This window comes from Myxine glutinosa, chromosome 10, assembly GCF_964187855.1.
Source record: "Myxine glutinosa chromosome 10, kmMyxGlut1.1, whole genome shotgun sequence".
NCBI lineage: Eukaryota > Metazoa > Chordata > Myxini > Myxiniformes > Myxinidae > Myxine > Myxine glutinosa.
Window position 1 is genome coordinate 48,126,276 of NC_136270.1, and position 24,153 is coordinate 48,150,428.

Sequence of the window (24,153 nt, forward strand, 5' to 3'; positions counted from 1 at the left end):
TTGCGTTACGGTTCGTTTACTTCAAAGTTTTAAATTTTCACAGTAGCTGCAACATATCTTTCGAGGTAACAGGGTTTTTGAAATGTATTTCATTTTTCATATGTTGTTGTTTCCTGTGAGGGTTTTTTATTTATTTAAATACAAGTGTTAAGGCTCGTGTGTTATCGGAACCTGTTTTGCTTGTGTGTTCATTTCGTTAAGCCTGGGTGTTATTGCCCAAGTGTAAATGTTATCCTTTCGCTCAGATCCAAAGTTTGATAGTGTAAGATTTTCAAATATTGCATTTCCTTCTCACCGCTGTACTGCACTTTAATTATACGTCAGTTGAGGTCCTTTTTCAATTTGGTTGTATTTGAAGAGGTGTTTATCGGTAAATGTTTTAAACTTTTCCATCTGCAATTCTTAAACAGGCATGCCTATTTTGTGGTCTTTTTATCCCCATGCTTAAATATAAAAATCGTGTCTGCTCTGTTTGTGTCCGTCACGCTATCTCAAACGGTTGTGCACAAACCTGTTATTATCACCACCTGGTGAGGTGTGAGCGCAGTGTAATTTTTGGCTCCGCTCCCTGGGACCTTGGTGCAGGTCAAAGGTCAAATACCCAAAAATGTAATTACAGGCATGTTTTTGAACATCTTATTATAATAATAGGCGAAGGTGATTGTCTGTCTGTCTGTCCGGGGTGTGGTTTACGCCGTTTGCAGTGTAGCTCCACCCACAGCTCCACCCATTCTTGGAGAGGCTTCATGTAAACAAATATCCACCATTTTATTAACTCGAATAGCTTTGAGGCCTGTTTAGTTAGGCCCGTGCTGTCTTTCTCTCTCCCACAGGTTTATTTCAATTCTAATTCGATATATCATTTCATTTTTAACAGTCGCTAACATAGTTTTAGACTCGGTTGAAAAAAAACGGGAAGAAAATCCGATGAAAGTTTCCGTTTATAGAACGAAATGAATTCTCAAAGGCCTGTAAACTAAAGCCCATTCATTGAGGGTCACCCTCACGATTTTATATCGAATTCACCATCTGATTTAATTTTTATCGATGGTTTTAGACTCGGTGTCAGAAATAATTGAGAACATTCACGCACACATGGGAAATTGCCGAAATATATTTCTAAAAATCGCGCCATGGTGATACACGAAAATACACCGCCTAAAATAACATTCGGGGAAAATGTCGACATGTATTAAAAATTCGCTTTTTCTTTTCCGTTAAGTTATATTACTTTTCCGATTGATGACAGTCGTCACAAAAACGTCAACAATGATGCCGACATATATTTCTTCGTTCTTATTTCATTCAACATTATTATCCGGAAGTAAAGGTTCACGTGTTCATTTCACGTGTGCATGGACGTGTCATTCACATTTGTAAAATATATAAATTAACAGACGGGAAATTGCTGAGAGATTTCTTCGTTTTTATTTTATTAGTTGAGCAGAAGTGCCAGGCGTTGCCGGGCGGGGGAAGTAGGAGGGAGGACGGAGGGGCACGTACACTTTAAACGTGTGTGTGTGTGTGTGTGTGTGTGTGTGTGTGTGTGTGTGTGTGTGTGTGTGTGTGTGTGTGTGTGTGTGTGTGTGTGTGTGTGTGTGTGTGTGTGTGTGTGTAATGTGTATACATGTGCATATGTGTGTGTGTGTGTGTATATATATATATATATATATATACACACACATACACACGTGTGTGTGTTGTGTGTGGGTTTAATCCACTTCTACTTTGTAAAGCGAAGTGTTTTCGATACTTTCAAATATATAAATGAACAAGAGTCAAGGCGGGTTCTCCACTCTCCACCCTCCACCCTCCACCCTCCACCCTCTTTCCTCCTCTCCCCTGTGTACAATGCTCTCCACTGCAGCATGTGTAGTGAGGGGTTGGAGAGTGAGGAGTGAGGGGTTGGAGAGTGAGGAGTGAGGGGTTGGAGAGTGAGGAGCGAGGGGTTGGAGAGTGAGGAGCGAGGGGTTGGAGAGTGAGGAGCGAGGGGTTGGAGAGTGAGGAGCGAGGGGTTGGAGAGTGAGGAGCTAGGGGTTGGAGAGTGAGGAGCTAGGGGTTGGAGAGTGAGGAGCTAGGGGTTGGAGTGTGAGGAGGTATTGGAGGGGAGTGTGAGGAGGTATTGGAGAGGAGTGTGAGGAGAGTGGCAGTGAGGAGGAGTGGCAGTGGAGAGGAGTGAGGGGTCGCATATTATGTGAAATAAATAAATTGTGTTTATTACACCATTTCTGCATCTGATGAATTGCCAGTAACCATTTTGTAAAATTTAATGTGCAGCATCTAAATCAAGATGTCGAAATGTCACACACGTCCATGCCCGTGGGATTCCCACGGGTGACCCCACTAGTCTTATTATAATTTACAAAATGTCCGTCTGTCCGTTCGAAGGTACCGCAAAAACAGCTCAACCGATCGCAACAATATTTTGGGTGGGTATTCCTGGGACCCCTGGGAGTAAAATAGGCTATATTGTTTTTCCAATTTTCCAGTTTTTCCAAACACGATGGAATAATATTTACCGATGTGAACAGTGATGTGGCTTTTATTGAAATTCTACAAATACTGTTTAGATTTGGATGACAATTATGAACCTGCCTCGAATGCGGAAGTGGACAGATTACGGCAATGTGCGGGTTTGATAATATCCAAATACAACCGTCATTCAATAATAATGTTTAAACGTTAATCATGTTAATCGTTTTGTTAAAGTATCAATTGATGATTGGAATTGAGTGAATACAATTACGATTTTGAATTCTTAATTGTAATCACCCAACCGTACGGAACATCACATCAGGCTTTAAATATTTGTTTATGTCACGAATGTTAAAAGTTTATTTTTTTTATTAATGTTATTTAATTTGTGATTGGAGTTATGCTGTTTGGAATGAAAAAAGATATCGAGTTCAAGTGAATGACGAAATGCCGTGACGGTTTCTACCTTCTAAACGTGAATTCGTGGATCGCCATATGCAGATTCTCCTTTGACTGGGTATGGAACAAACGTACGCTTTTGTTTGCCAACGGGTACGTTTTTCATGGAAGTCCTTCACGAAGTTGCTGTCCATGTCTGACGTGCGACTGAAGGTGCTACAGGAATGTGGAATTTATTCTTTTCATGCTTTAGCATTCGCCGTTTCTGCATTGTCTGTTTGCTTCTGGCCTCCCGCACGGGTACCTCTAGTTTAAAAAAATGAAGCTTTGTATATACAATCGACATTGGGGGATGCGTGAAACATGTAGATTTGTTTTTAGATTGGACCCCAGTTCATGCCGCAGGGGGTGAAGACTTGAGGTCCCAGGGGTCAAAACAACTTTTTTTATGCCTCACCCCTGAAGGTGGCAGGAGGCATGTTTTTGGGTTGTCTGTCCGTACTTAGTACGTACATATGTCGTCCGTGTGGGCTAAACCTTTTTTCTCATGCAACCACATCTTTGAGACAAAACTTTCAGGGTAGGAGCGACACCCACGTAGAATGTTTTTACGATAATTATTACATCATAGGTCACGTGGTATGGCAGTCACCTTGGATTAAACGCAAATAATTAAAAAATAAATTTCTCCGAGACCATTGAATGGAAAAATTTGAAGCTTGGGACATTGTCAAGTACTTCCAATGGGGGAAGAAAAGCATGATAATGAACCATTATCTGTGAAGTGGTATAACAGCCATAAATGTTTTAATTGAATGCGTTATCCTAAAAATCTGAAATTGCATGCACATGATATATAACCAATTTGTATTGAAATATTAAATTTAAGGTCGCATGTTTTGGCAGCCATATTGATTTTCACCTAAAACCTCTAAAAGACATCTTCTCCCAAACCACCGAAGCGATCAACTTAAAACTTTGTGTCATTAACTTGGCATGACAATTAAAAGTTGATCACGGAAAAGTCATCGGTCACTTGGTGTGGCATGTGTGGTCATATTGGATTGAAGGAAAATATTAAATAATCTCCTCACTCAATGGGGCAACTAAGGTGAAATTTCTTTCAACCCAAGGGGGTGATATTTGTTACTCCATTTAACATCAAATAATTTTATATACAAATGTGGAAATTTTGCATCCATGTATAACTTAGTTTTGTCAATTTATATACAAATGGCACAAAATCCTGAGGTTCGTTTTCTCATTTGATCCACACCGGCAGGCAGGTGAATTCCAAACGTGAGTTTTATTTTGAAATTAAGCGAGTGGTAGACAGAGTTGTCATCTTTTTGATCATGATACCTATAAAAACACCGTTTGTCTTCTTATTCTTAGTCTTCTTATGCTTCTTGTTCTTCTTATTCTTCTTATTCTTCTTATTCTTATTATTCTTATTCTTTTTATTGTTATTCTTCTTATTCTTATGCTTCTTATTCTACAACACACCTTTCCTTTTGTATAACCTCAGTGAAAGCACATTCACCAAAGTCCCTCCCTCTCCAAGTTGTTCATGCTTGTTTGTGACTATTCCTATATCTGAAATTTAGTGTAAATGTCTCCAACCCTTACGATCGTTCTACACAGGTTAAAGAATTGCTACAGCATTATAAAATATCCCTGTTTTACCTTCCTCCACTTTTATCACAAACATCACACAGATGTATATAAACAGTGTTCTGTATCGAATCGTTGATGTACAAGCGTTGATGTCACACTGTACTGTACCATACACCACCTAACCTATATGAGTAAAGGCGTATCACAAATGTATAGTACTTCCATTACATGCAGGCTAATTTTGCGGAAATGGTTTCATGATTTCTGTGATTTTAGTATACCTTAAACTTGAAGGGTCTGTCTGACTTCAGACGAATCTGTCTGACTTTGACTGATTCAAAACTACAATTATAGAAATAACGTGTTGGTCATCATATTGATTGTAGACTTGTTATTAATTTTCACTTGAGACACTTGTGATTAGGCCAATACATTGCCAACTCATGTCTTGTTGCACATTGGCCTTTTAATAGTTTGAAATTGTTGACTTTGCAGTGAGTGGCTTTTGAATCGGGCCTATCTTTTATTTGTTTTTCTTGACTTTTTGTATCCTGTTAAGTTCAGTGCCTTTTGTCCAGTTGTGAACTTTGGAATGAGATAGTGATAGTTTGTTGAATGCTGATGTTTAATTACTTGCAGACAAACCAGGTTAATGTTTAGAGAATTTTACCTCGCTCTGTTTTGCATCAAAATGAACTTTTTATTTTTAAACACAAAACATCATTCTCTTTCCACTCGTGCAAAATTGTTTTTCGAATATTTCCTGTTTTTGTGTGTGCTCGAAATGAATGGCATTGTTTTTAGTTTACAATTTGAAAAGTACCTTTTATTAACATTCGACGGCATGAAAAGTTTTTTTTTTTTTTTTTTTTTTTTTTCAAATTTGGTCTGGGTATTGGCTTTGCAAAATATATATTTTGCTTTTGTCATTGCCATATGATAAAATGTGGCCAGGAAACAGGCATTTAAAATAAAAAATAAACTGGCATATTTACTAACTTTATACCACATTTAAGAACTTGCCTTCTGGAAGGCAAATCCATCGGAAGGCATTCTCTGATCATTCCACAAAGCACACAACATGCTTGAGTCCATTCAGGAGAGCCAGAAAACAACATTTGTCCAACCTCAAAATTTGGGTGGTCCAGAATAATATGAGAAAAAAATTGTAACAACTTTTTAATGTTCTCACCATCCATAATTGTTCCTTTTGTCATAAAAACACTAAAGTTTTAGGGATCTATGTTAATATTCAGAGGTAGCTCAACTGACTTGAAATTTCAGTATACTACTGTGTTCAAAAAGTATCCGACCTTTATTTTTCGTGCGTTAAAAAAAAAGAAGCTAGGGAGGCGTTGATTGGTGCACGTATGTAGGCGATCCTAATGCGCACGCGTGAATTTTTTCCCACCTGCAGAAGCTGTCATTCGACGGCAGACCGCCGATGAGTGAGGACATGTAAGCGAGCGCTGTCGGATTTTCGTTTTTGACAAAATGACGGAAAAACTTGAACAACGCTACTACATCAAATTTTGTGTAAAGCTTGGCGATTCCCAAGTGGAAACGATCCGCAAGATTCAACACCGTTCATTCCATTATGAAGGAGGATTTGGGCTTCAGGAGAATCTCAGCGAAGTTCGTACCAAAGCTGCTAACGATTGAGCAGAAGCAACTCCGTTTGGAGATCGCACAGGACATGCTGGAGACTGTGAACAGCGATCCCAGCTTCCTCAACACAGTGATCACTGGCGATGAGTCCTGGGTTTATGGGTACGACCCAGACACCAAGTTGCAGTTTTGATGCAAGTTTGATGAAACACAAAATTTGATGCAGTAGCGTTGTTCAAGTTTTTCCGTCATTTTGTCAAAAACGAAAATCCGACGGCGCTCACTTACATGTCCTCACTCATCGGCGGTCTGCCGTCGAATGACAGCTTCTGCAGGTGGGAAAAAATTCACGCGTGCGCATTAGGATCGCCTACATACGTGCACCAATCAACGCCTCCCTAGCTTCTTTTTTTTTACGCACGAAAAATAAAGGTCGGATACTTTTTGAACACACCGTATATAGTCTATACACTATACAGGTGAAATTGGTATATAACGCAATACACAAATTACACATACAATACATACAAATTCTAAACACATCTACCAGCTGGTTATTCAGTCTTTTCCAGTTAGTCTTCTTGTTGCTGTCAGAGAATGTTTTCCTGTGTTCCTGCACAACCTGCAGCAGGAACTGAAGTTGATCTTCATCATGTGTCAGCAGTCCACTGAACTCCTGAATTAGTGCAACTCCTCGTTCCGCATGGTCATTTACCACTTTCATGGCCTTCACAGTCTCACACGCTGCTTTAAAATCATCTCGGTCTTCCCAAGTCTCTGGGTCTGCTTCCAGAAAACTGTCAGGAAGGTCCATCTTTTCAAAAAGCATGTGGGATTTCTGTGTAACAGTCTTCCAAACCACTTTCCTGAATATTTCCCAGATCAACTTGGATGCGCTTCGGAGGATCTTCTTGTCCTTCATTCTCCAGTGCGAGGATCATTTGTTGTTTCACTGCTGCAGGCGCATTCTTGTCAAAAAATGCAAGACCAATCAGGTCCTCTGATAAGTACCACAGATGGCCTGCTAGTTTTATGGTTGCTGCCTCCGAAATTGCTTGGTTTACATCTTTGTACTGCACCAGAGATTTTAGAAGAAGCAAATCACTGTTTGGGGCAGAAGCCGCAAGAGGAGCTGTCATCCATGCTCTGATGTAAATACGGATGGTGAAGATGGCAATGTCTCTCAGTCCTTTCTGCTCTTTGCTAGTGAGTTTGAATTGACTTCTGAACATCCAAACCTTCAGGCTATAGATGACCTTTGACATCCAACGGGCATGGTGCATGGGTCCTGGGGCCATGAACCGGACTCCTTTTGCAGGAACTCCACCCAGAAAGATTACACACAGTTCCAATAATTCCCGATAATCATCTCTTGGCTGGATTTCAGCAACCTGACTCCTAACGGAAAGCAGAACATCATCCTTGATGTCCGAAAGGGATTCACTAACCAATTCATCTGTGGTTGCATTATCAAAGTTATCCTGATCCAGAAATTCCCAGCGAGCTTGGAATCGTTTGAAGATTAAGATCTCTGGTCCAGAGGAGGGCCCCATGCAGCTTACAAACACTGCTCCAATCACAATTTCAAGTATGTGGTGGCGACAAGCAAGAAATAGCAGTTCGGTGCCCAGTCCTTGTTCAATTAACACACATGCTTCGGCCAGCCTACTCGACAGGGTACAATGCATACTGCATAGACCCCTCAAAACATATTTTCCTTCATAAAACATCAACAAGGCATGCAGGGTATTCATAACTCAACTTAAAATTCTTGTAAAAGTATGCGGCAATCAGAAACTGTTTCAGTGTCCATGGTATTGTAAGACGTTACTGTAAGACCATATTGGGAAACTGATGACCATGAGCTACCCATAAATATTATTCAATTTCATTTTTATTTTACCAGCAGTTTTTTTTTTAGGTATTGGAACAGTTCTGGAGGGTGAGAACATGACATTTCAACAACAACAAAAAAAATTGTGGACCACCCCACTCAAAATGGAACTTTCAAACTTCTCTCCTTCCTCTAATACTTGGTGGCACCTTGTTAAGTCTGTCTCTGGAGTATGCTCCCCTTCCAGCCTTCCCTCTTCAAATGGTATCACAGCTGACTCGGCTTGTGAGAAGGCGAAATGCCACAATTCTGTTTGCTTCCAAATCTAGTCCCTATGGCCTTGCTCTTTTGTACCCACCCTACCCAGTCACACCACAATGCTCCTGGACCACGTGTCTTTTGCACCTGAGAAAGTGGAGAAGATTCTTTCAACTCTCGACCGATTCTGCAACTGTACAGAACAGCATCAGCTTGTGTGTCCTGAAAACCTCTGCTGTTCTTGCACATCATCTTTCTGCCATTTTCATCTGAGCATTTACCCTAGGTCATCCATCTTCTTGCAAGTCAGCCAACATCACTGCATTACATAAAGTACGAAAACAGATCCCCTTAACTACAGACCTAACAGCTTGCTTCCAATCACAAGCAAGGTTGTGGAATCTACCGACTTGGCATTTAATATGGAATATATATTTTTTCTTGACTTGGGTTTACTTTCTTAACTCAGTATATCAATCTGGTGAGTTTCTTTGACACTTTGGTGATTTATTTGTTAAAAGACCCATGTCACTGATTGTCTGTCGCAGCAAGAAGTCAACAACAGGATTATATCACAGGTGGCATGGCAAAATGTACGGACAGGTGCATTTGATGATTGGCTTCACAGTCGGGTATACAAGGGTTGTTGCGTTCTGTATTAGTGGAAAACAACTGCTGCACATCTCCAAAAGTTATTGCCGCTTCCTCTGGAGACGGTCCGTCAACTCGACAATGCTGTTTGTCATGGAGTGGTGGCTTTACGAAATTACGGCATGACACAGTGTGCTATTGCTTGGCAGTATGGTATCACTCAAGGTCAGGTGTCAAAGATCCTGAAACGAAATGCTCAGAGGGGTGTCGCTACTCCATTACCGAGGCCAGGCCGTCCCCGCAGAACCACAAGGAGGGATGATCGCCAGCTGCACTGGTTAGTCCGCAATGGCCGTACCAAGTCAGCCAATCGGCTTAGGGCTGAGTGGCAGCAACTGACAAATGTGCCTGAATCCAGAAGGCCAGTCAACCAACGACTGGTTCAAGCAGGCTATCATGCCAGGCGTCCCCTGAGAAAGCCACGCCTGACCAGACAACACCGCCAGCGCCGATTGCAGTGGGCCAGAGAGCACCGTCAATGGCAGCCAGGACACTGGAATCACGTGATCTTCAGTGACGAGTCTAGATTTCTGGTCTATCGTCAAGATGGCCGCGTCCGAGTGCGCAGACAAGTGCATGAAGCCTACATCAAAGATTGTATAGTGCCAAGAGTCAAAGCTGGAGGTGGTGGGGTGACCGTTTGGGCTGCTTTTCATGCAGGGGGCAAAACTGACCTGGTTGTTCTGAATGGAAACCTGAACCAGTTCAAGTACAGGGCCATTCTGGAAGAAACATTGCTTCCATTTGCTCGTGCAGCGTTTCGAGGAAACTTTGTCTTCCAAGATGACAATGCACGGCCTCATCGTGCTCGCATGATCCAACACTTTCTTGCTGACCGTAGTGTAGAGCATATGGAGTGGCCTGCCATGTCCCCGGATATGAATCCGATAGAGAACTTGTGGGCAGAATTGACACGTCAAATCGACAACTTGGACCAGCAGCCTGCCTCTGTGCGTGAATTGCAGCAGGCTTTTGTAAGTGCATGGCAAGCGATTGCTGTCCAAACCTTGGCAAATCTCATGAACAGCATGCCTCAACGTGTACGTGCTCTCCTGAATGCTCGTGGGGGTTACACGAAGTACTGAACTGTAATTTTACTGTCCGTAATCCCAGTCATAATTTAGCTTTTGTTTTTGTTAAAAAAAATTTTTGGCTAATGTGCAAAATAAAGAGATACTTCTGGAAAACGCACAGAAGTTTAACACAGTACTGTCCGTGAATTGAGTTCGTTATCAGTTTACATCACTTTCAAGGATCAATTTATTTGCTTCGAAATGTCAAATGTGGTTTTTGTTTCTTTTAAAGGTCACATTAACAAAATCTACAATAATTTCAACATAATTCCAATGAACTTTTGGTTCGAAGTCATCTTGAAAAGTAAGTTCACCCCCACAAAAAAATATTCCATATTAAATGCCAAGTCTGTATTATCGCAGTTGACATAAAAAATTTTTTTTCTCCAACATCGTTATCTCAGATCATCAATTTGGATTCAGACCAGGTCACTAACATCTCGTTCTATCTTGGACATGCTGCTTCTACTCGCCCAACAATGGATGGAGGACCTCAATGTCAGACATGAGTCCAGGGCCCTCTCTGGACATATCTTATGCTTTTGATAGTCTTACCTCCTGCCTTACTCTCCAAATTCTCTGCCTATGGCATCCAACACTAACTCCACACATGGCTTACTGACTTCCTTAACTCTCGTAGCCAATGTGTGGCACTGTACGGAATCCTCTCTTCTCCTTTCCCTGTCAAGGCTGGAGTGCCCCAAGGCAGTGTTCTGGGCCCAGTTCTATCCCTAATCTTCATCAATGATCTCTCTGACCCTGGAAAATCTTCTCTCGTTTTTGCTGATTCCTCCACCCTCTGCCATGACTTCCTCCACTCCTCACTCCCCCCGGGTTTCTGCAGGATACATGCGGTCCTTCTGGTGAAACTACCTAAAATCCAGAAGCACTGCCCACCTTCATTTCCCTCCCCCCCCCCCCCCCCCCATCTCTTTCCAACTTTCCTGTTTTTCCTTCCTGAAAGTCTATTTCCTTATTAAATCTAGTTCTCATTCTTCCTCACATCCCTTATCGTTTCAGTCTCTATTTTGTCCTACAACCCCGCTGTTGTGTGTTTCCCCCTTTCTTTATGCTGTCCGTTTTGTTCCGTTACGTCCTGATCCGTTCTATGTCCTACTTCGTCCACGAGCCTTGACTCTATTTTGTGGTGTGAAAGTGCTTGCAAAATATTAATACCCATTTCATGAGATGTATACCTAACATGCACAAACCTCCTGTGTGCTTTATTTTTTTTTAAATAAAAAGTCATACAATATTTTGTGGAACCTGTTAATCATCATCATTGTCATTGTCAGTCATCCTCGTTTTACGGCCATTTCCATGCTTACATATGTAAGCCGTGATTCACTTAATGGCTGCTTCGCCATTGTTTTGTGGTTGGATGCCCTCCCTGATACGACCACAGAATCAGCAGTGGGCCTAGCCTTTGTCTAAAGAGATGTACCTTGCAAGGCAGCAGGTGGATTTGCAATCGGAGTTTCCTTTTCCGAGTTGGACTGCCTACCAAGGCTAAGGAGCTCCACCTACCCTGGAATATTTTTTATATTTCACATCAATAATAAAATATTGCACATCAATATTAAAATATAATTAGCCCACATGCGTGAAGTGCAATGCGGGCTTATGCGACTGTCTGGATATCTCTACAGGCGTCATGCTTTAACGTGGACACCAACAGGAACAAATAACTAGTTTAACGTGTTAAATACCGTTGTGTAAAAGTTGATGCATCAACGGACGTAAATTTCCAAAAAAGGTTTTTTTTTTTTTTTGTTTTTTTTTCCTACAGTTTTTAAAACCTCCATTTTATTTCAATTGAGTTATTTACTTGACCACTAGAACTCTTTCGAATGTTCAAACATTCTGTTGTTCTTATGTCAACTAAGGCAAGGTAGGCCTAGTAATTGTAGACTAATGTGCTATTGTAATATGCTGTTAAATCAGTCCAGTGCTGAAATACTTTGATTTTCCTTTTTTCTTTTTGGCTATATACTAATGAGTTAATTTGATCCTAATGTTATAGTGATTAAAAAATATAAAAAATAACCACCTTTAGAGGCCATTTTTCCCCGCAAAGCGGGGGTTGGCCTTTTTTGGGAACTGTGGTTGTTGTTGTTTTTCGGTCCCCTTTTTGAAGCAATGTTTTACGGCCGGATGCCCTTCCTGACACCAACCCTTTTTGCCGCCTTTAACGACAAACCCTGGTGTTGGGCTAGCGGCTAGGGTGCCGGCTTAGGATCCTAGGATCCTGGGTTCGAATCCCGGTCAATCGCTGAATTAACGCCAGGGGGGTTGACTCAGCCTGTCATCCTTCCGAGGTCAGCAAATTGAGTACCAGTTCACTGGTAATTCCCTGCTTGTCGTTGAAGGCGGCAAAAAGGGTTGGCGTCAGGAAGGGCATCCGGCCGTAAAACATTGCTTCAAAAAGGGGACCGAAAAACAACAACAACCACAGTTCCCGAAAAAGGCCAACCCCCGCTTGCGGGGAAAAATGGCCTCTAAAGGTGTTTTTTAACGACAAGCAGGGAATTACCAGTGAACTGGTACTCAATTAGCCGACCTCGGAAGGATGACAGGCTGAGTCAACCCCCCTGGCATTAATTCAGCGATCGACCGGGATTCGAACCCAGGATCCTCGGATCCTAAGCCGGCACGCTAGCCCAACACCAGGGATTAATGTTATAGTGATTCCGAAATGATAATTAAAATGTGCTTGTTAGTAAAAGTGTACTCATCTTTAATAAAATTAATGGATGTAATAATGGCTTGTCATCGATGGTGCTCCTGATACACAGTGCCCTCAGAAAGTATTCACACCCCTTGACTTTTTCACATTTTGTTGTTGTTACAGCCTGTATTTAAAATGGATTAAATTTAGATTTTGTCACCAATCAACACAAAATACTCCATAATGACCAAGTGAAAATATATTTTTAGAACTTTTTACAAATTTATTGAAAATGGGCAATTCTGTAAATAAGTAAACCAGTGGGTCAAAATTTCAAAATAATCAAATTGGTCAAAGTAACATCATTTTAAAGGTAATGATATGACTGGCAAAATATTTAGGTAATGAATATACTGGACCAAGTTCAAGGTCACAAGATCCTTACAAATCCAAGTATTTAATCTTAGCTAAATAATTACCACTATGATGTATGTGCCTATGAATGTTTTCATTTTCAAGAAAAAAAAAAACAGGTTGAATTCTGTCTGTAATCATAGTAGATGGAAGCAGTATATGTAAAGGTATCCATGATCAGACATCAGAAAATGTCACTTTTTCTATTTTGATTTATTGCTAATTAATTTTATGAACACTTCGATCATGTACGTCTGACACAAAAAAACGTAATTTTTTTCATCTTGTGAAAAGACAAAATACCCAATAAATGTGAGAATCTCAATGCACAGCAAGTTTTAGACCCTCGACATAGACAGTACATTAGATTATTTAAATTCACTTTAATTAAGAAAAAAAAGGTTGGTTGGACGTACACCTTTTTTTGCACGTCCAACACCATACTTTCCTGTACGTCCAACACGGCGTTTGTAATGAAATGGTTTCTGCCACATCAGTGTGCTTTGAACACTTGCAGAAAAGTGGTGTTATGAATACATCATCTTAATTTGTATCTATATTCTTATTAATAGGAATTAGAACCCCAAAATAAGTTTTAAGTTTAATTAATACAGATCCTCATTTTAAAAAATGAGGAAAATGATGCTGAAGAAAATGGAGACTACATGATCAGTTTGGAGATTTGTTTGGAGCGGCAAGGGAACGGCATCAACACCAATGACATTCTATGAAGTAGCAGTCCAGAGAAATCCTACCATTGACATTATGTTTATTTCTGAAGAGAAGAGAAGGTTTGGAGGCATACTTGCAAAGCACCAATTCCTGTACCAAACACCCACAAGATCCACTGTGTGATGCCAATGGGAAAGCATCACTTGCTTGTCAGTGACGTGTCTGATGCAACTGAGTACAAGCACGTCCGCATCAAAGAAGGGGAGGTGGAGGATCTAAATGATTCCATCGAAACCATGGATCTGATTATTATTGGGTCCGATTCGGGTCTGGGTCCATGGATCCGGGTCTGATTATTTCCATCTTTTCTTGAAGTCCCTTCCTACCCACCCCGCACTTCCCCCCCCCCCCCCCCCATTCTGTTTGAGCAAATATACTGGTGCATGATGCATGTAATAAGGAGAATAATCATACCTTCACATGCATAGTTGAGTGTTTTTTCCTTTATATTTTTTGTAGTTCTATGTAAATGTTCAAGAAGTACACTTGAAAGAGGAAACCACACATAAATAGAGGTACATTTTGTGAGCAATATTTTGGGAGAAATTTCTGTAACTGTTCGAGTGCCTGTTAATGAATTATTTTGTAATATATGCGAGTTTAAACAAGTTGGATTATATGTAATATTTTACTTACAAAGTAAGTTAATGTTTAGAATCTTTAGATTATATTTACAGTCAGGTGAAAAAGTAAGTACACCCACCCCATGTAAAGTTTTGACTTTTTCAACATATTTCCACATCCAGCTATTTCATCTTCATTTCAACAATATTGATAGATAAAGGTGATATAATATAACAAATATCATGAAACATTTACATTTTGTAGTCCATTGTATAATTTAAATAAACATAAATGCAAACCCTTGGCTCTAATAGGTGGTATTGCCCCCTTTGGCAGAAACAACGTCAAGCAGGCGTTTCTTATAACTGTCTACCAGTCTCTGACATCGACTGGGAGAAATTTTTTCCCACTCCTCCATGCAGAATTATTTCAGCTGTGCGATGTTTGAGGGGTTTCTTGCATGCACAGCTCGTTTCAAATCCCCCCACAACATCTCGATGGGATTTAGATCCGGGCTTTGAATTGGCCATTCCAGAACCCTCCATTTATTTCTTTTCAGCCATTCCTTGGTGGATTTACTGGTATGTTTAGGGTCATTGTCATGTTGCAAGGTCCACCTTCGGTTGAGCTTCAACTTTCCGACAGATGGCCTCACATTATACTCAAGCACCCTCTAGTACAATAAAGAATTCATGGTGTATTCTATGATGGTGAGCTGCCCAGGCCCTGATGCAGCAAAGCTGCCCCAAACCATAATATTTCCACCACCATGCTTTGCAGTTGGTATCAGGTTCTTTTGGTCAAATGCTGTCTTTGGTTTTCGCCAAACATATTTTCTGGTACTGTGGCCAAATAGCTCTACCTTTGACCCATCTGTCCAGAGCACAATGTTCCAGAAGTGCTGGCCATTGCCTCGGTGTTCATTGGCAAACTTTAGTCTTGCCCTGATGTTCTTTCTGGACAGCAAAGGTTTCCTCCTGGCACACCTCCCATGTAGATCAAATTTGTGCAGCCTCTTTCTAATGGTAGACTCTTGCACTTTGACATCAACAGTGGCAAGAGCTACCTGTAGGTCCCGTGATGACATTCTGGGGTTCTTAGAGACTTCTTTCAGCATCTTGCGGTCTGCTCTCGGGCTGAACTTGCTGGGGCGGCCTGGCCTGAACAAGTTGGCAGTTGTTTGGAATCTTGTCCACTTGTAGATGATCAGCCGGACAGTCGAATGGTTGATTTCGAATTGTTTGGAGATCTTTTTAAATCCCTTCCCAGACTCGTAGGCATCTATAACCTTCTTTCTGAAGGCCTCAGAGAGCTCTTTTGATCTAGGCATGGTGACGCCACACACTTCAACAACAAAGAGCAAACCAAACTAAATGTCTGAGGTTTAAATAAGACAGGTTCCTCCAAGATCCTCTCCAACGATGTTCGAATCATTTGCACCTGAGCTGGTGCACCTGATTCTAATTTTAGGTATTTGAAGTAGTGATAAATGTAGGGGTGTACTTGCTTTTTCCACACGTGAAATTTGCATTTATGTTTATTTAAATTATACAATGGACTACAAAATGTAAATGTTTCATGATTTGTTAGATTATATCACCTTTATCTATCAATATTGTTGAAATGAAGATCAAATAGCTATATGTTGAAATATGTTGAAAAAGTCAAAACTTTACATGGGGTGTACTTACTTTTTCACATGACTGTACATACACATAATAGTTCATAATCAGTTCACATAAATTTTGCCAAACATTACATTCAAAGTATTAAGACAGCATTTTTTTTGAAGGGGAAGGAGGGGGGAGGGGAGGGTGGAATGCAGATCTCGTAACATAAAGGTTGCTTGTCTGACATATGTCACATTGTTTTATTGTAGAAGTGTGTATACCATATACTTGTAGCTACAAATTTGAGAAAGTAGTACATGTGCCATACCACTGTAAAAATATATGTATTCCTTATGCATGTAAATTAAGTTGTACACAACATAGCTCTTATTTAACAGATTTGTGTTTTTAAACCTCTTTTGTCTTAATTAATGTCTTTGTGTATGCTTATATAGTCCTAGTTGTGTTTTGTTTAATATGTAGAACAAAGGTAATCAGTTATTGCTGTAATGGTAAGGGGTAAGGGGTTCATTAAGACGAAATGTCTGCAGTAAATAGATATGTACACATGTACGATTGTACGTCCGACACAACAGCCTTGCACGTCCGACACGAAGAAGAAAGATAAATATTCTCTATATGAAGTGTAAACTTATTTTTGTTATTTCGCATCATTTAGCACCATCTAAATGGTTATGGGTGATTTTAAAGAAAAACACAACACACTTCACAGAGATTTCCAATTGAAAACCAACTGTCGGAAAAATCGATTTCTCTGTGTACATTTAACCACATGTTAAAAAAAAAATTAATACAAGGTCGTTAAGGTGGTGGTACCTTCGATTGGTTTGTGATTGTTTCATATTCATTAGATGTTACATATTGGTGGAATAAAAACTGATGCATCACATTCACTTTTCCAGCAGCAGCTCCTGAAAGTGTCTGAAATGTATGTCCAAATTTACGTAATTGCCCAAATGAAACAAAGACATATCTAATTTATACAAGTATTTAACCCCCTGAGTTATTACTTTGTAGAAGCGCATTTTGCAGTGATTACAAGTTCGAGTACTCTTGTGTATGTCTATCAGTTTTGCACATCTGGATTTGTGGAGTTTCTTCCTTGTAGATTTTGTAGCCTGGTGTTGGCTTAGCGGTTAGGGTGCAGGCTTGGGATCCTAGGATCCTGGGTTTGAATCCCGGTCGTTCGCTGAATTAACACCAGGGGGGTTGACTCAGCCTGTCATCCTTCCGAGGTCGGCAAATTGAGTACCAGCTTGCTGGGACGAATGATCCCGGTGTGTACCCCGGTTTAGAATAGGTACACCGCATCTCTGCGCATCATAAGAGGCGACCAAGGGTTGGCGTCAGGAAGGACATCCGGCCATAAAAACATTGCCTCAAACAGGGAACCATGATTGTCATGGGGCCCGCAAGGCTAACCCCCGCTCTAGCGGGGAAAATGGCCTTAAAACGATCATTCATTCATTCATTCTTCCTTGTAGATTTTCTCAAGCTGGTCATTTGTAGACATATGTCATATTAATTCATTAAAGTTGAATGGGAAGTGTTGGTGAACAGCAATCTTAGTCTTTCGACAGGTCCTCAATGTGATTCAAGTCTGGGCTTTGGCTGGGCCACTCAAGGACTTTCACGTTCTTGTCAGGAAGCTATTCTAGTGTTGCTTTGACTGTAAGCTTGGGGTCATTGTCCTGTTGGAATGAAAATGTTCGCCGCACTCTATGGTTTTTTGCACTCTGAAGCAGGTTCTCCTCAAGGATTTGTCTGTTTCTGGCTCAATTCATTGTTCCCTCTATCCTTGCAAGTCTCCCAGTCCCTGCCACTGAAAAGCATCCACACAGCATGATGCTGCCACCACCATGCTTCACGGTAGGGATAGTGTTAGATGGGTTATGAGCTATGCTTTGTTTCTGCCAGACGTATCATTTTGCATTCAAGCCAAGTTCACATTTTGTCATCAGACCATTTAATCGTTTTTGCCTCATGGTCTGTCTCTTTCATGTTTTTTTTTTTTGTTTTTTTTTGTTTTTTTTTAACATATAAACAAACTCCAGGCATGCTGACATGTGCTTTTTCTCAGAAGTGGCTTCAGGCTGGTCACTCTCCCATAAAGCCTAGATTTGTGAACTGCTTCAGACTTGTCCTTCTGGGAGGTTCCCCCATCTCAGGCAAGGGACTCTGTAGTTCTGTCAGTGGATATTGGGTTCTTGGTTACCTCCCTGACCAAGGTCCTTCTTGCCCGGTTTCTCAGTTTTATCAGACGGCCAGCTCTAGGAAGAATCTGGGTAGTTCCATATTCTTTCCATTTCCGAATGATGGACATCATTGCGCTCTTGGGAACTTTCAACACTATAAATTGTTTTATTTCCTTCCCCAGCTATATGCCTCCTCACAATTCTATCTCGGAGTTCTACGGACAGCTCTTTGTTCTTTGGACTTCATGGTAGAGTTTCTGCTCTCACATGCGCTGTCAACTGTGTGACCTATAGAAAGGTGTGTTTCTTTCTCAATCATGTCCAGTCAATTGAATTGGCCACAGGTGGATGTTCAATCAAATTGTATTATCTCAAGAATGATCAAAGGAAATTGGATGCACTCGAGCACAACTTGGAGTATCACAGCTGGGCTTGGGCAATTATTTAAATTTGAGAAAATACTTTTGATTCTGAACCACCTGTCTTGATTCCGAAAGGAATAGATTCCCAATTATTCACCAAAATCGAATCAATTTGTCCGTGTCACACACCCAAAATGGCTCCACTAGTTTCATCTGAATCAGTCTCCAGCTTTTTGAGATATCCTGCAGGAAAGGGGGAGGGAGAGTTATTCTGGGTGTTTCCAACACTTTTTTTTTTTTTTTTTTTTTTTTTACAAGATCTAAGACTCGTAATGGAGCACACACACACACACACACACACACACACACACACACACACACACACACACACACACACACACACACACACACACACACACACACACACACGGTTACACTTGGCCTGGGGAAAGTGCCATCACTGCCGTCACTTCCTGGGATACGTCACGTCACTTCACTTCCATCACACTTGTGCTAAATTTTGAGATGGGGGTGGGTGAGGTTACATCCTCCCCACCCCGCTCCTCATAGGGGGTGGCTTGAGTTGTGATCATGACCTGACCTTGCGTTCGACCAACACGTATGCAAAATTTGGTGGTGATTGACCCAGTCCTGTTTTTTGTATGAATTTCAAACCTAAAAAGAACAGTCGGCTTATTTATAATAAGATAACTTGTGGGGTAGGGATGATTAGCCTACCAGGAGTAACAGTCGAGCACGGTTGTGTGATCCCGAATCGGTGCCAGTGGATAGTTTCCAATTTGCCAATCATGGCGACTGATCTCTGTCACGTTTAGTAATACTTTCCATTCTATGACCATGAGCTTCCCTTGGATGGAATGGCTCAGATGCTTATGCATTACAGAGGTACTCGACAGCTGACATGCAAGACAATGTCTTGCTGCAGAGCATGCATCAACCTTCAGATTTAAAATCTTGCTCACTTTTTCCGGATTCTTTGCAAATTCAAAGAAGCTGCCAGATCATGTTCGATGACATATCAGCTTTTCAAAGCAGATTTTTTTTTTGTTTCCACAGAGGTCCTCCCTGTCTGTCTGTGTTTGTCCCATCCTGAAAATAAATGCTCTGGAAAAGAAAATAAGTAAAAGTTGCTTCAAATGAATCCAAACCTCCGGGAAAATTAGTTTTTTTTTTTTGTTTGTTTTTTAATTTGATTAAAAAATTGAAGCCGGTTTACCTGGGCGGTGTATGAGGCAGCAGAGCTGTCCTTGATTGCTCTGGCCTTTTAAAATTTGCTATTAATATATCTGCCACTATGTATTTCCTGTTAATAAATATGATGAATTTGGAATCTCACAATACTCTATGTAGACATAATAGTCTAATGTGTGTCGGATCCCGGAAGGAGAAGTCCGACCCACATGCTAAGAGATCATGAGTACTTGGCTGCTGATTTTCTTCACAACTTCACCAAACTATATTGAGAAAAACGGAATTAGCTTTGTCTGTTTTGTAAAGAGTGACAGGAGAAGCTTTTGATATAAGTTACTGAACCAAGGAATGGATTCTCGTTGGACTAAGTGAGATAAGGCACAGGAGGAATCGACCTTGGAGACTTGGAACCGTTTCAGGCAGGTAATCGGCTCTATAATTTAGGGTTAGATTCCCAGTTCTGATGGTGGGAATCGCTTTAAACTGGGTAATCGAGTAAAAAAATGATTTAATGTTTTTTCTTTTTTTTGCCCAAGCCTAGTCATAGTTAAAGGGGTTGAATACTTATTGACTAGAGACATTTCAGCTTTTCATTTTTTATTAATTTGTAAAGAATTCTCTAAAAAAATTAATTCCACTTTGACATTATCAGGTATTTAATGTATAGATCATTGACAAAGAAATCATTGAGTTTAATCCATTTTTAAATTCAGGCTGTAACAAAAAATGTGAAAAAGTCAAGGTGTAAATACTTTCTGAAGGCACTGTGTTCACACATGTCCAAGGCAAAAAGCAAGTTTAATCCTTGTCAGTTTCATGATATAAATTCAAATATTTAGTCCCATCAGTCACTGAGTTAGTCACAAGAAGTTATCTAATACTTCGGGTTCTTCCACATTTTGTTTTGGTGCAAGTTGTATTGAACAGTTTGAATTTGGAATTGTTAAAACGCATTACAGATATTCAGGTTGGGGCATGACATCACCACTTTGGAGTTACTTTCCACTTTGTAGTTAAATTTGCCTGCAACATAAGTGTCACCAATAAGAGTTTGACTTTGATCTTGAAATTGTATTTTTGAGTTTGTTCTTTAATGATCTCTTCCAAGCTGTTTGTGGGTAGGTAATGACAAACAGTACCAGATTAGTAATATTGCTGATTTGAACAACAATTCCGATTAACTACCTACATAGTAAGCAGTCGATGCCATGAAATAAATTAATAGTTGATTAACACTTACTGGTAATATGATTCGCTTTGCTTAATTTAAATACTCGACTGTAATTGATAAAGTAAAGAGAAGGAATAAGGAATTGCAGTCAACCCTCGTTAATCCGACTCCGTTTAATCTGGAAATCTCGCTGTCCGACCAAAACATCCAGGAACAGATTTCTGCCATTCATTTTATCCCTCTAATCTGCAAAATCGTTTGTCCGGCAATCTCGCAAATCCGACATTGGGTGCTGGGAACAAAGTAGTCTGGATTAACGAGGGTTGACTGTATTTTTATTTTTATAATAATGAATAAGAAATGTATCGACCCCAGAAAAAAAAAGGTTTTTTTTGGCTATTTTGCTTTTGCTTGACAATGCTTTGGCTGGACTTTATTTATAAAAAAAAAAAAAAAAAAAAAAAAATAACCTGAGGAAGTCCTGTATATAACTGTGTTCATACAACAATGATCTCTAAATAGGACAAAAAAGTAATCAAAATTCACTTTTGGAGTGCACAATGAATTATTGGCACTGTGGGCAGAGTCATACCAAAGCATTTAAAATGGTACCTGATGCTTCTTTGCTTTTGACGCTCAGCATTTAAAAGGATAGAGCATGGGCATGCAATGTTAGGAAAGCAATGGCAAAATACCCAGTACAACACTTGCCAAGAAACTGCTTTGGCAGCACCAACACTCTAGAGTATTGTACATCAAAATAAAAAATGTGAAAGTATATTTCCTCTGCATGAAACTCAAGAGTTGCTTTTGCATTTAATTAAATCCTGCTAAAAGAAGTCCAGAGATTGTTGGTGGCCTACTGCTTTAAGAAGTACCTGCTTGTGCAAACCCTTAACCCTTCGTGTCAGCGACAGAATTATCAGCCTAAAATTATAAGTGTGGAAATCTATTTGTCCAATTTTCTCTTGTTAAAAATGTGATGTATTGTTAGCTCACCTGGAACATAGTTGGGTGAGCTTGTGAAATGGTTGTCCGTCCATCTGTCCATAAACATTTTGCAACTTTGAAACTGCTGTAGAGATTGTGACCAACCTTGGTTAAATTATCTTTTGTGTGGTAGAACTCAAGTTCATGGCATCCTCCCTCTCCACCTAAAAGTAGGTCATCATAAGGTTTAAAGGTCCCAAAAGCATATGAATTTCGATTTGGTTTGGCCAACATGTTGGATGGATGATAAAATCAGGACGAAAACTTTGAGCAATCTTCACTCAAACCACTTAACTGATCAATGCAAACCTATAAATTTGTGATCGACTTTCCATAGGAAACTTTATTTAACAATGACTCCATCAGTCACATTGTATGGGAGCCATATTGGATCATTGGAAAATCTTTCAAATCTATCTTTGAAACCACTTAACCAATCAATGTGAAACTTACAATGTATGATTGACTACCTATGGGAGCATTTGATTGAAATAAACTGATCCAAAACACTGGCCGTCGGTGACTTAACACAGAAAGTTGGCAATATCTCGAAAAATATGAATCGTAGACACCTTAGTGTTGGTGCACCTTAGCAAATCGGGTTAATTTTTACAACAGCAAGTGACGTCATTGTACAGGAAGTGGGCACTATCTCAAACTAAGGCTCACAGACAGTAGGGAGTTGCACTACTGAACGGCGTGCCAATACTACCTCGCCTAAAATGTGTATTCTAAATAGAGCTCTTATTATTTTATCCTGATACATCCATATATCCATCATTGCACTTTTTGGTAACCAGCTTGGTGAGCTACAGGACCATTTGGACCATTGGTCCTCTTTATTTTATTTTATTTATTCACTTTAGCTGGAGTAGTCTGTCCTTTAGCGAAATGTCTGTATCCAAGTGATAGTGCCTCTACTTTGGCATGTGCCATTTCATCACAGAAAAGGGAATTTATTTATTTTATTTTCATTTTATTTATCGAAAGCCTTTATATGACATTGATATAATAGATGCCGAAAATCATTTTATTGGGTTGAACAACAATTGGTCTAGAGGGCAGAGCTTTAGAGTACATTGTTCAGATCTTTGTGCACAGTGTTCCTCTTTTTCATGTAAAGGGTGTTTCCCTAAATAATGCCTTTTTTCCCGACCGGATGATTCATTTCGGGAAAAAAAGGCATTCTTTCGGGAAACACCCTTTACTGTACTCGAGTTAAATCGAGCTATTTCGACATGTTTTTATAGTCTGAACATAATTATTTTTCCTTTGCCATTTGCATGGATAGCCATGGGTATAAAATAATGTATAATTAATTGACTATGTTAAAAAAACAGTCAAACGATTATCACTGATTGGAACAGTGTTCTGCAACATGCAGTCGGGACCCCAACAGCGAAGGCCTGCAAGACTCGCTCTTTTTAGACCATCACTGGAAATGCAGGCAGATACATTCCCACTTGCCCTATCAAAAGTATCGATTTCAAAAAAGAACGGAAGAATCTACAGGATCAACCATCCTCTGCTTCCTTGTACATTTCTGTATAATAATAAATACATAGTGAGAGTGTGATTTTGGTTTCCAGAAGTATAGTGCACCCCCTATCTATTTGGCTATGCAGCGGTGTCTATTCATGGGGAATGCCCCACAATATTTGTCCACATCACCTGGTTGTCCCCCGTCGCACTGCGGAGCGAAAGGGGGACTATGGTTTTCCCGTGCGGACCGCCGGACGTGCGTGCGTGCGTGCGTAAGCGAAGGACCGAATTCTAATCTGGTGTGTGGGTGTATCTAGGCATAAGGAAGAACTCTATTGAAAATTAGGTCGCCACGTCAAAATCCAAGATGGCCGCCACCATATATATTTCTGAACCTTGTGAGCGGAATATCTTGAAAAATAAACGAACTACTAACTTCCAATCTGGTGTGTGGGTGTATCTAGGCATACGGAAGAAGGCTATTGAAAATTGGGTCGCCACGTCAAAATCCAAGATGGCCACCGCCATGTTTGTCTTAACATTGTGAACGGAATATCTTGAAAAATAAGCGAAGTACCAACTTCTAATCTGGTGTGTGGCTGTATCTAGACATAAGCAAGAACGCTATTGCAAATTGGGTCGCCACGTCAATATCCAAGATGGCCGTCTTGCGTCTTCCACTTTGTCAACTCGCATCACTTCACCGACGGGGGACCTAGGCGTAACGCTTGTTCAGGATGATTGTACATTGTTTAAATCTGACAAGTCAGGTGTCCACTATTGTCAACAGGGTCTGTGGAAGACTGTGTCTATGAGG

The 24,153-nt window shown here is 40.3% G+C and overlaps 2 protein-coding genes across 7 annotated transcripts in view; one reads left to right on the plus strand and one right to left on the minus strand.

Moving 5' to 3' along the window:
* The window catches only part of LOC137434509 (protein Jumonji), a 181,737-nt gene that overhangs the window by 5,371 nt on the left and 152,213 nt on the right, over nucleotides 1-24,153 (plus strand). The gene's annotated exons all lie outside the window — the stretch shown is intronic.
* LOC144894034 (uncharacterized) lies at nucleotides 5,557-10,235 on the minus strand. Its single transcript, XM_078785617.1, has 2 exons — nucleotides 6,541-10,235; nucleotides 5,557-5,779 (listed from the first exon to the last, which is right to left on the minus strand). The coding sequence occupies exon 1, from the start codon at nucleotides 7,851-7,853 to the stop codon at nucleotides 6,918-6,920; it is 936 nt and encodes a 311-aa protein (XP_078641743.1). The 5' UTR covers nucleotides 7,854-10,235; the 3' UTR covers nucleotides 5,557-5,779; nucleotides 6,541-6,917.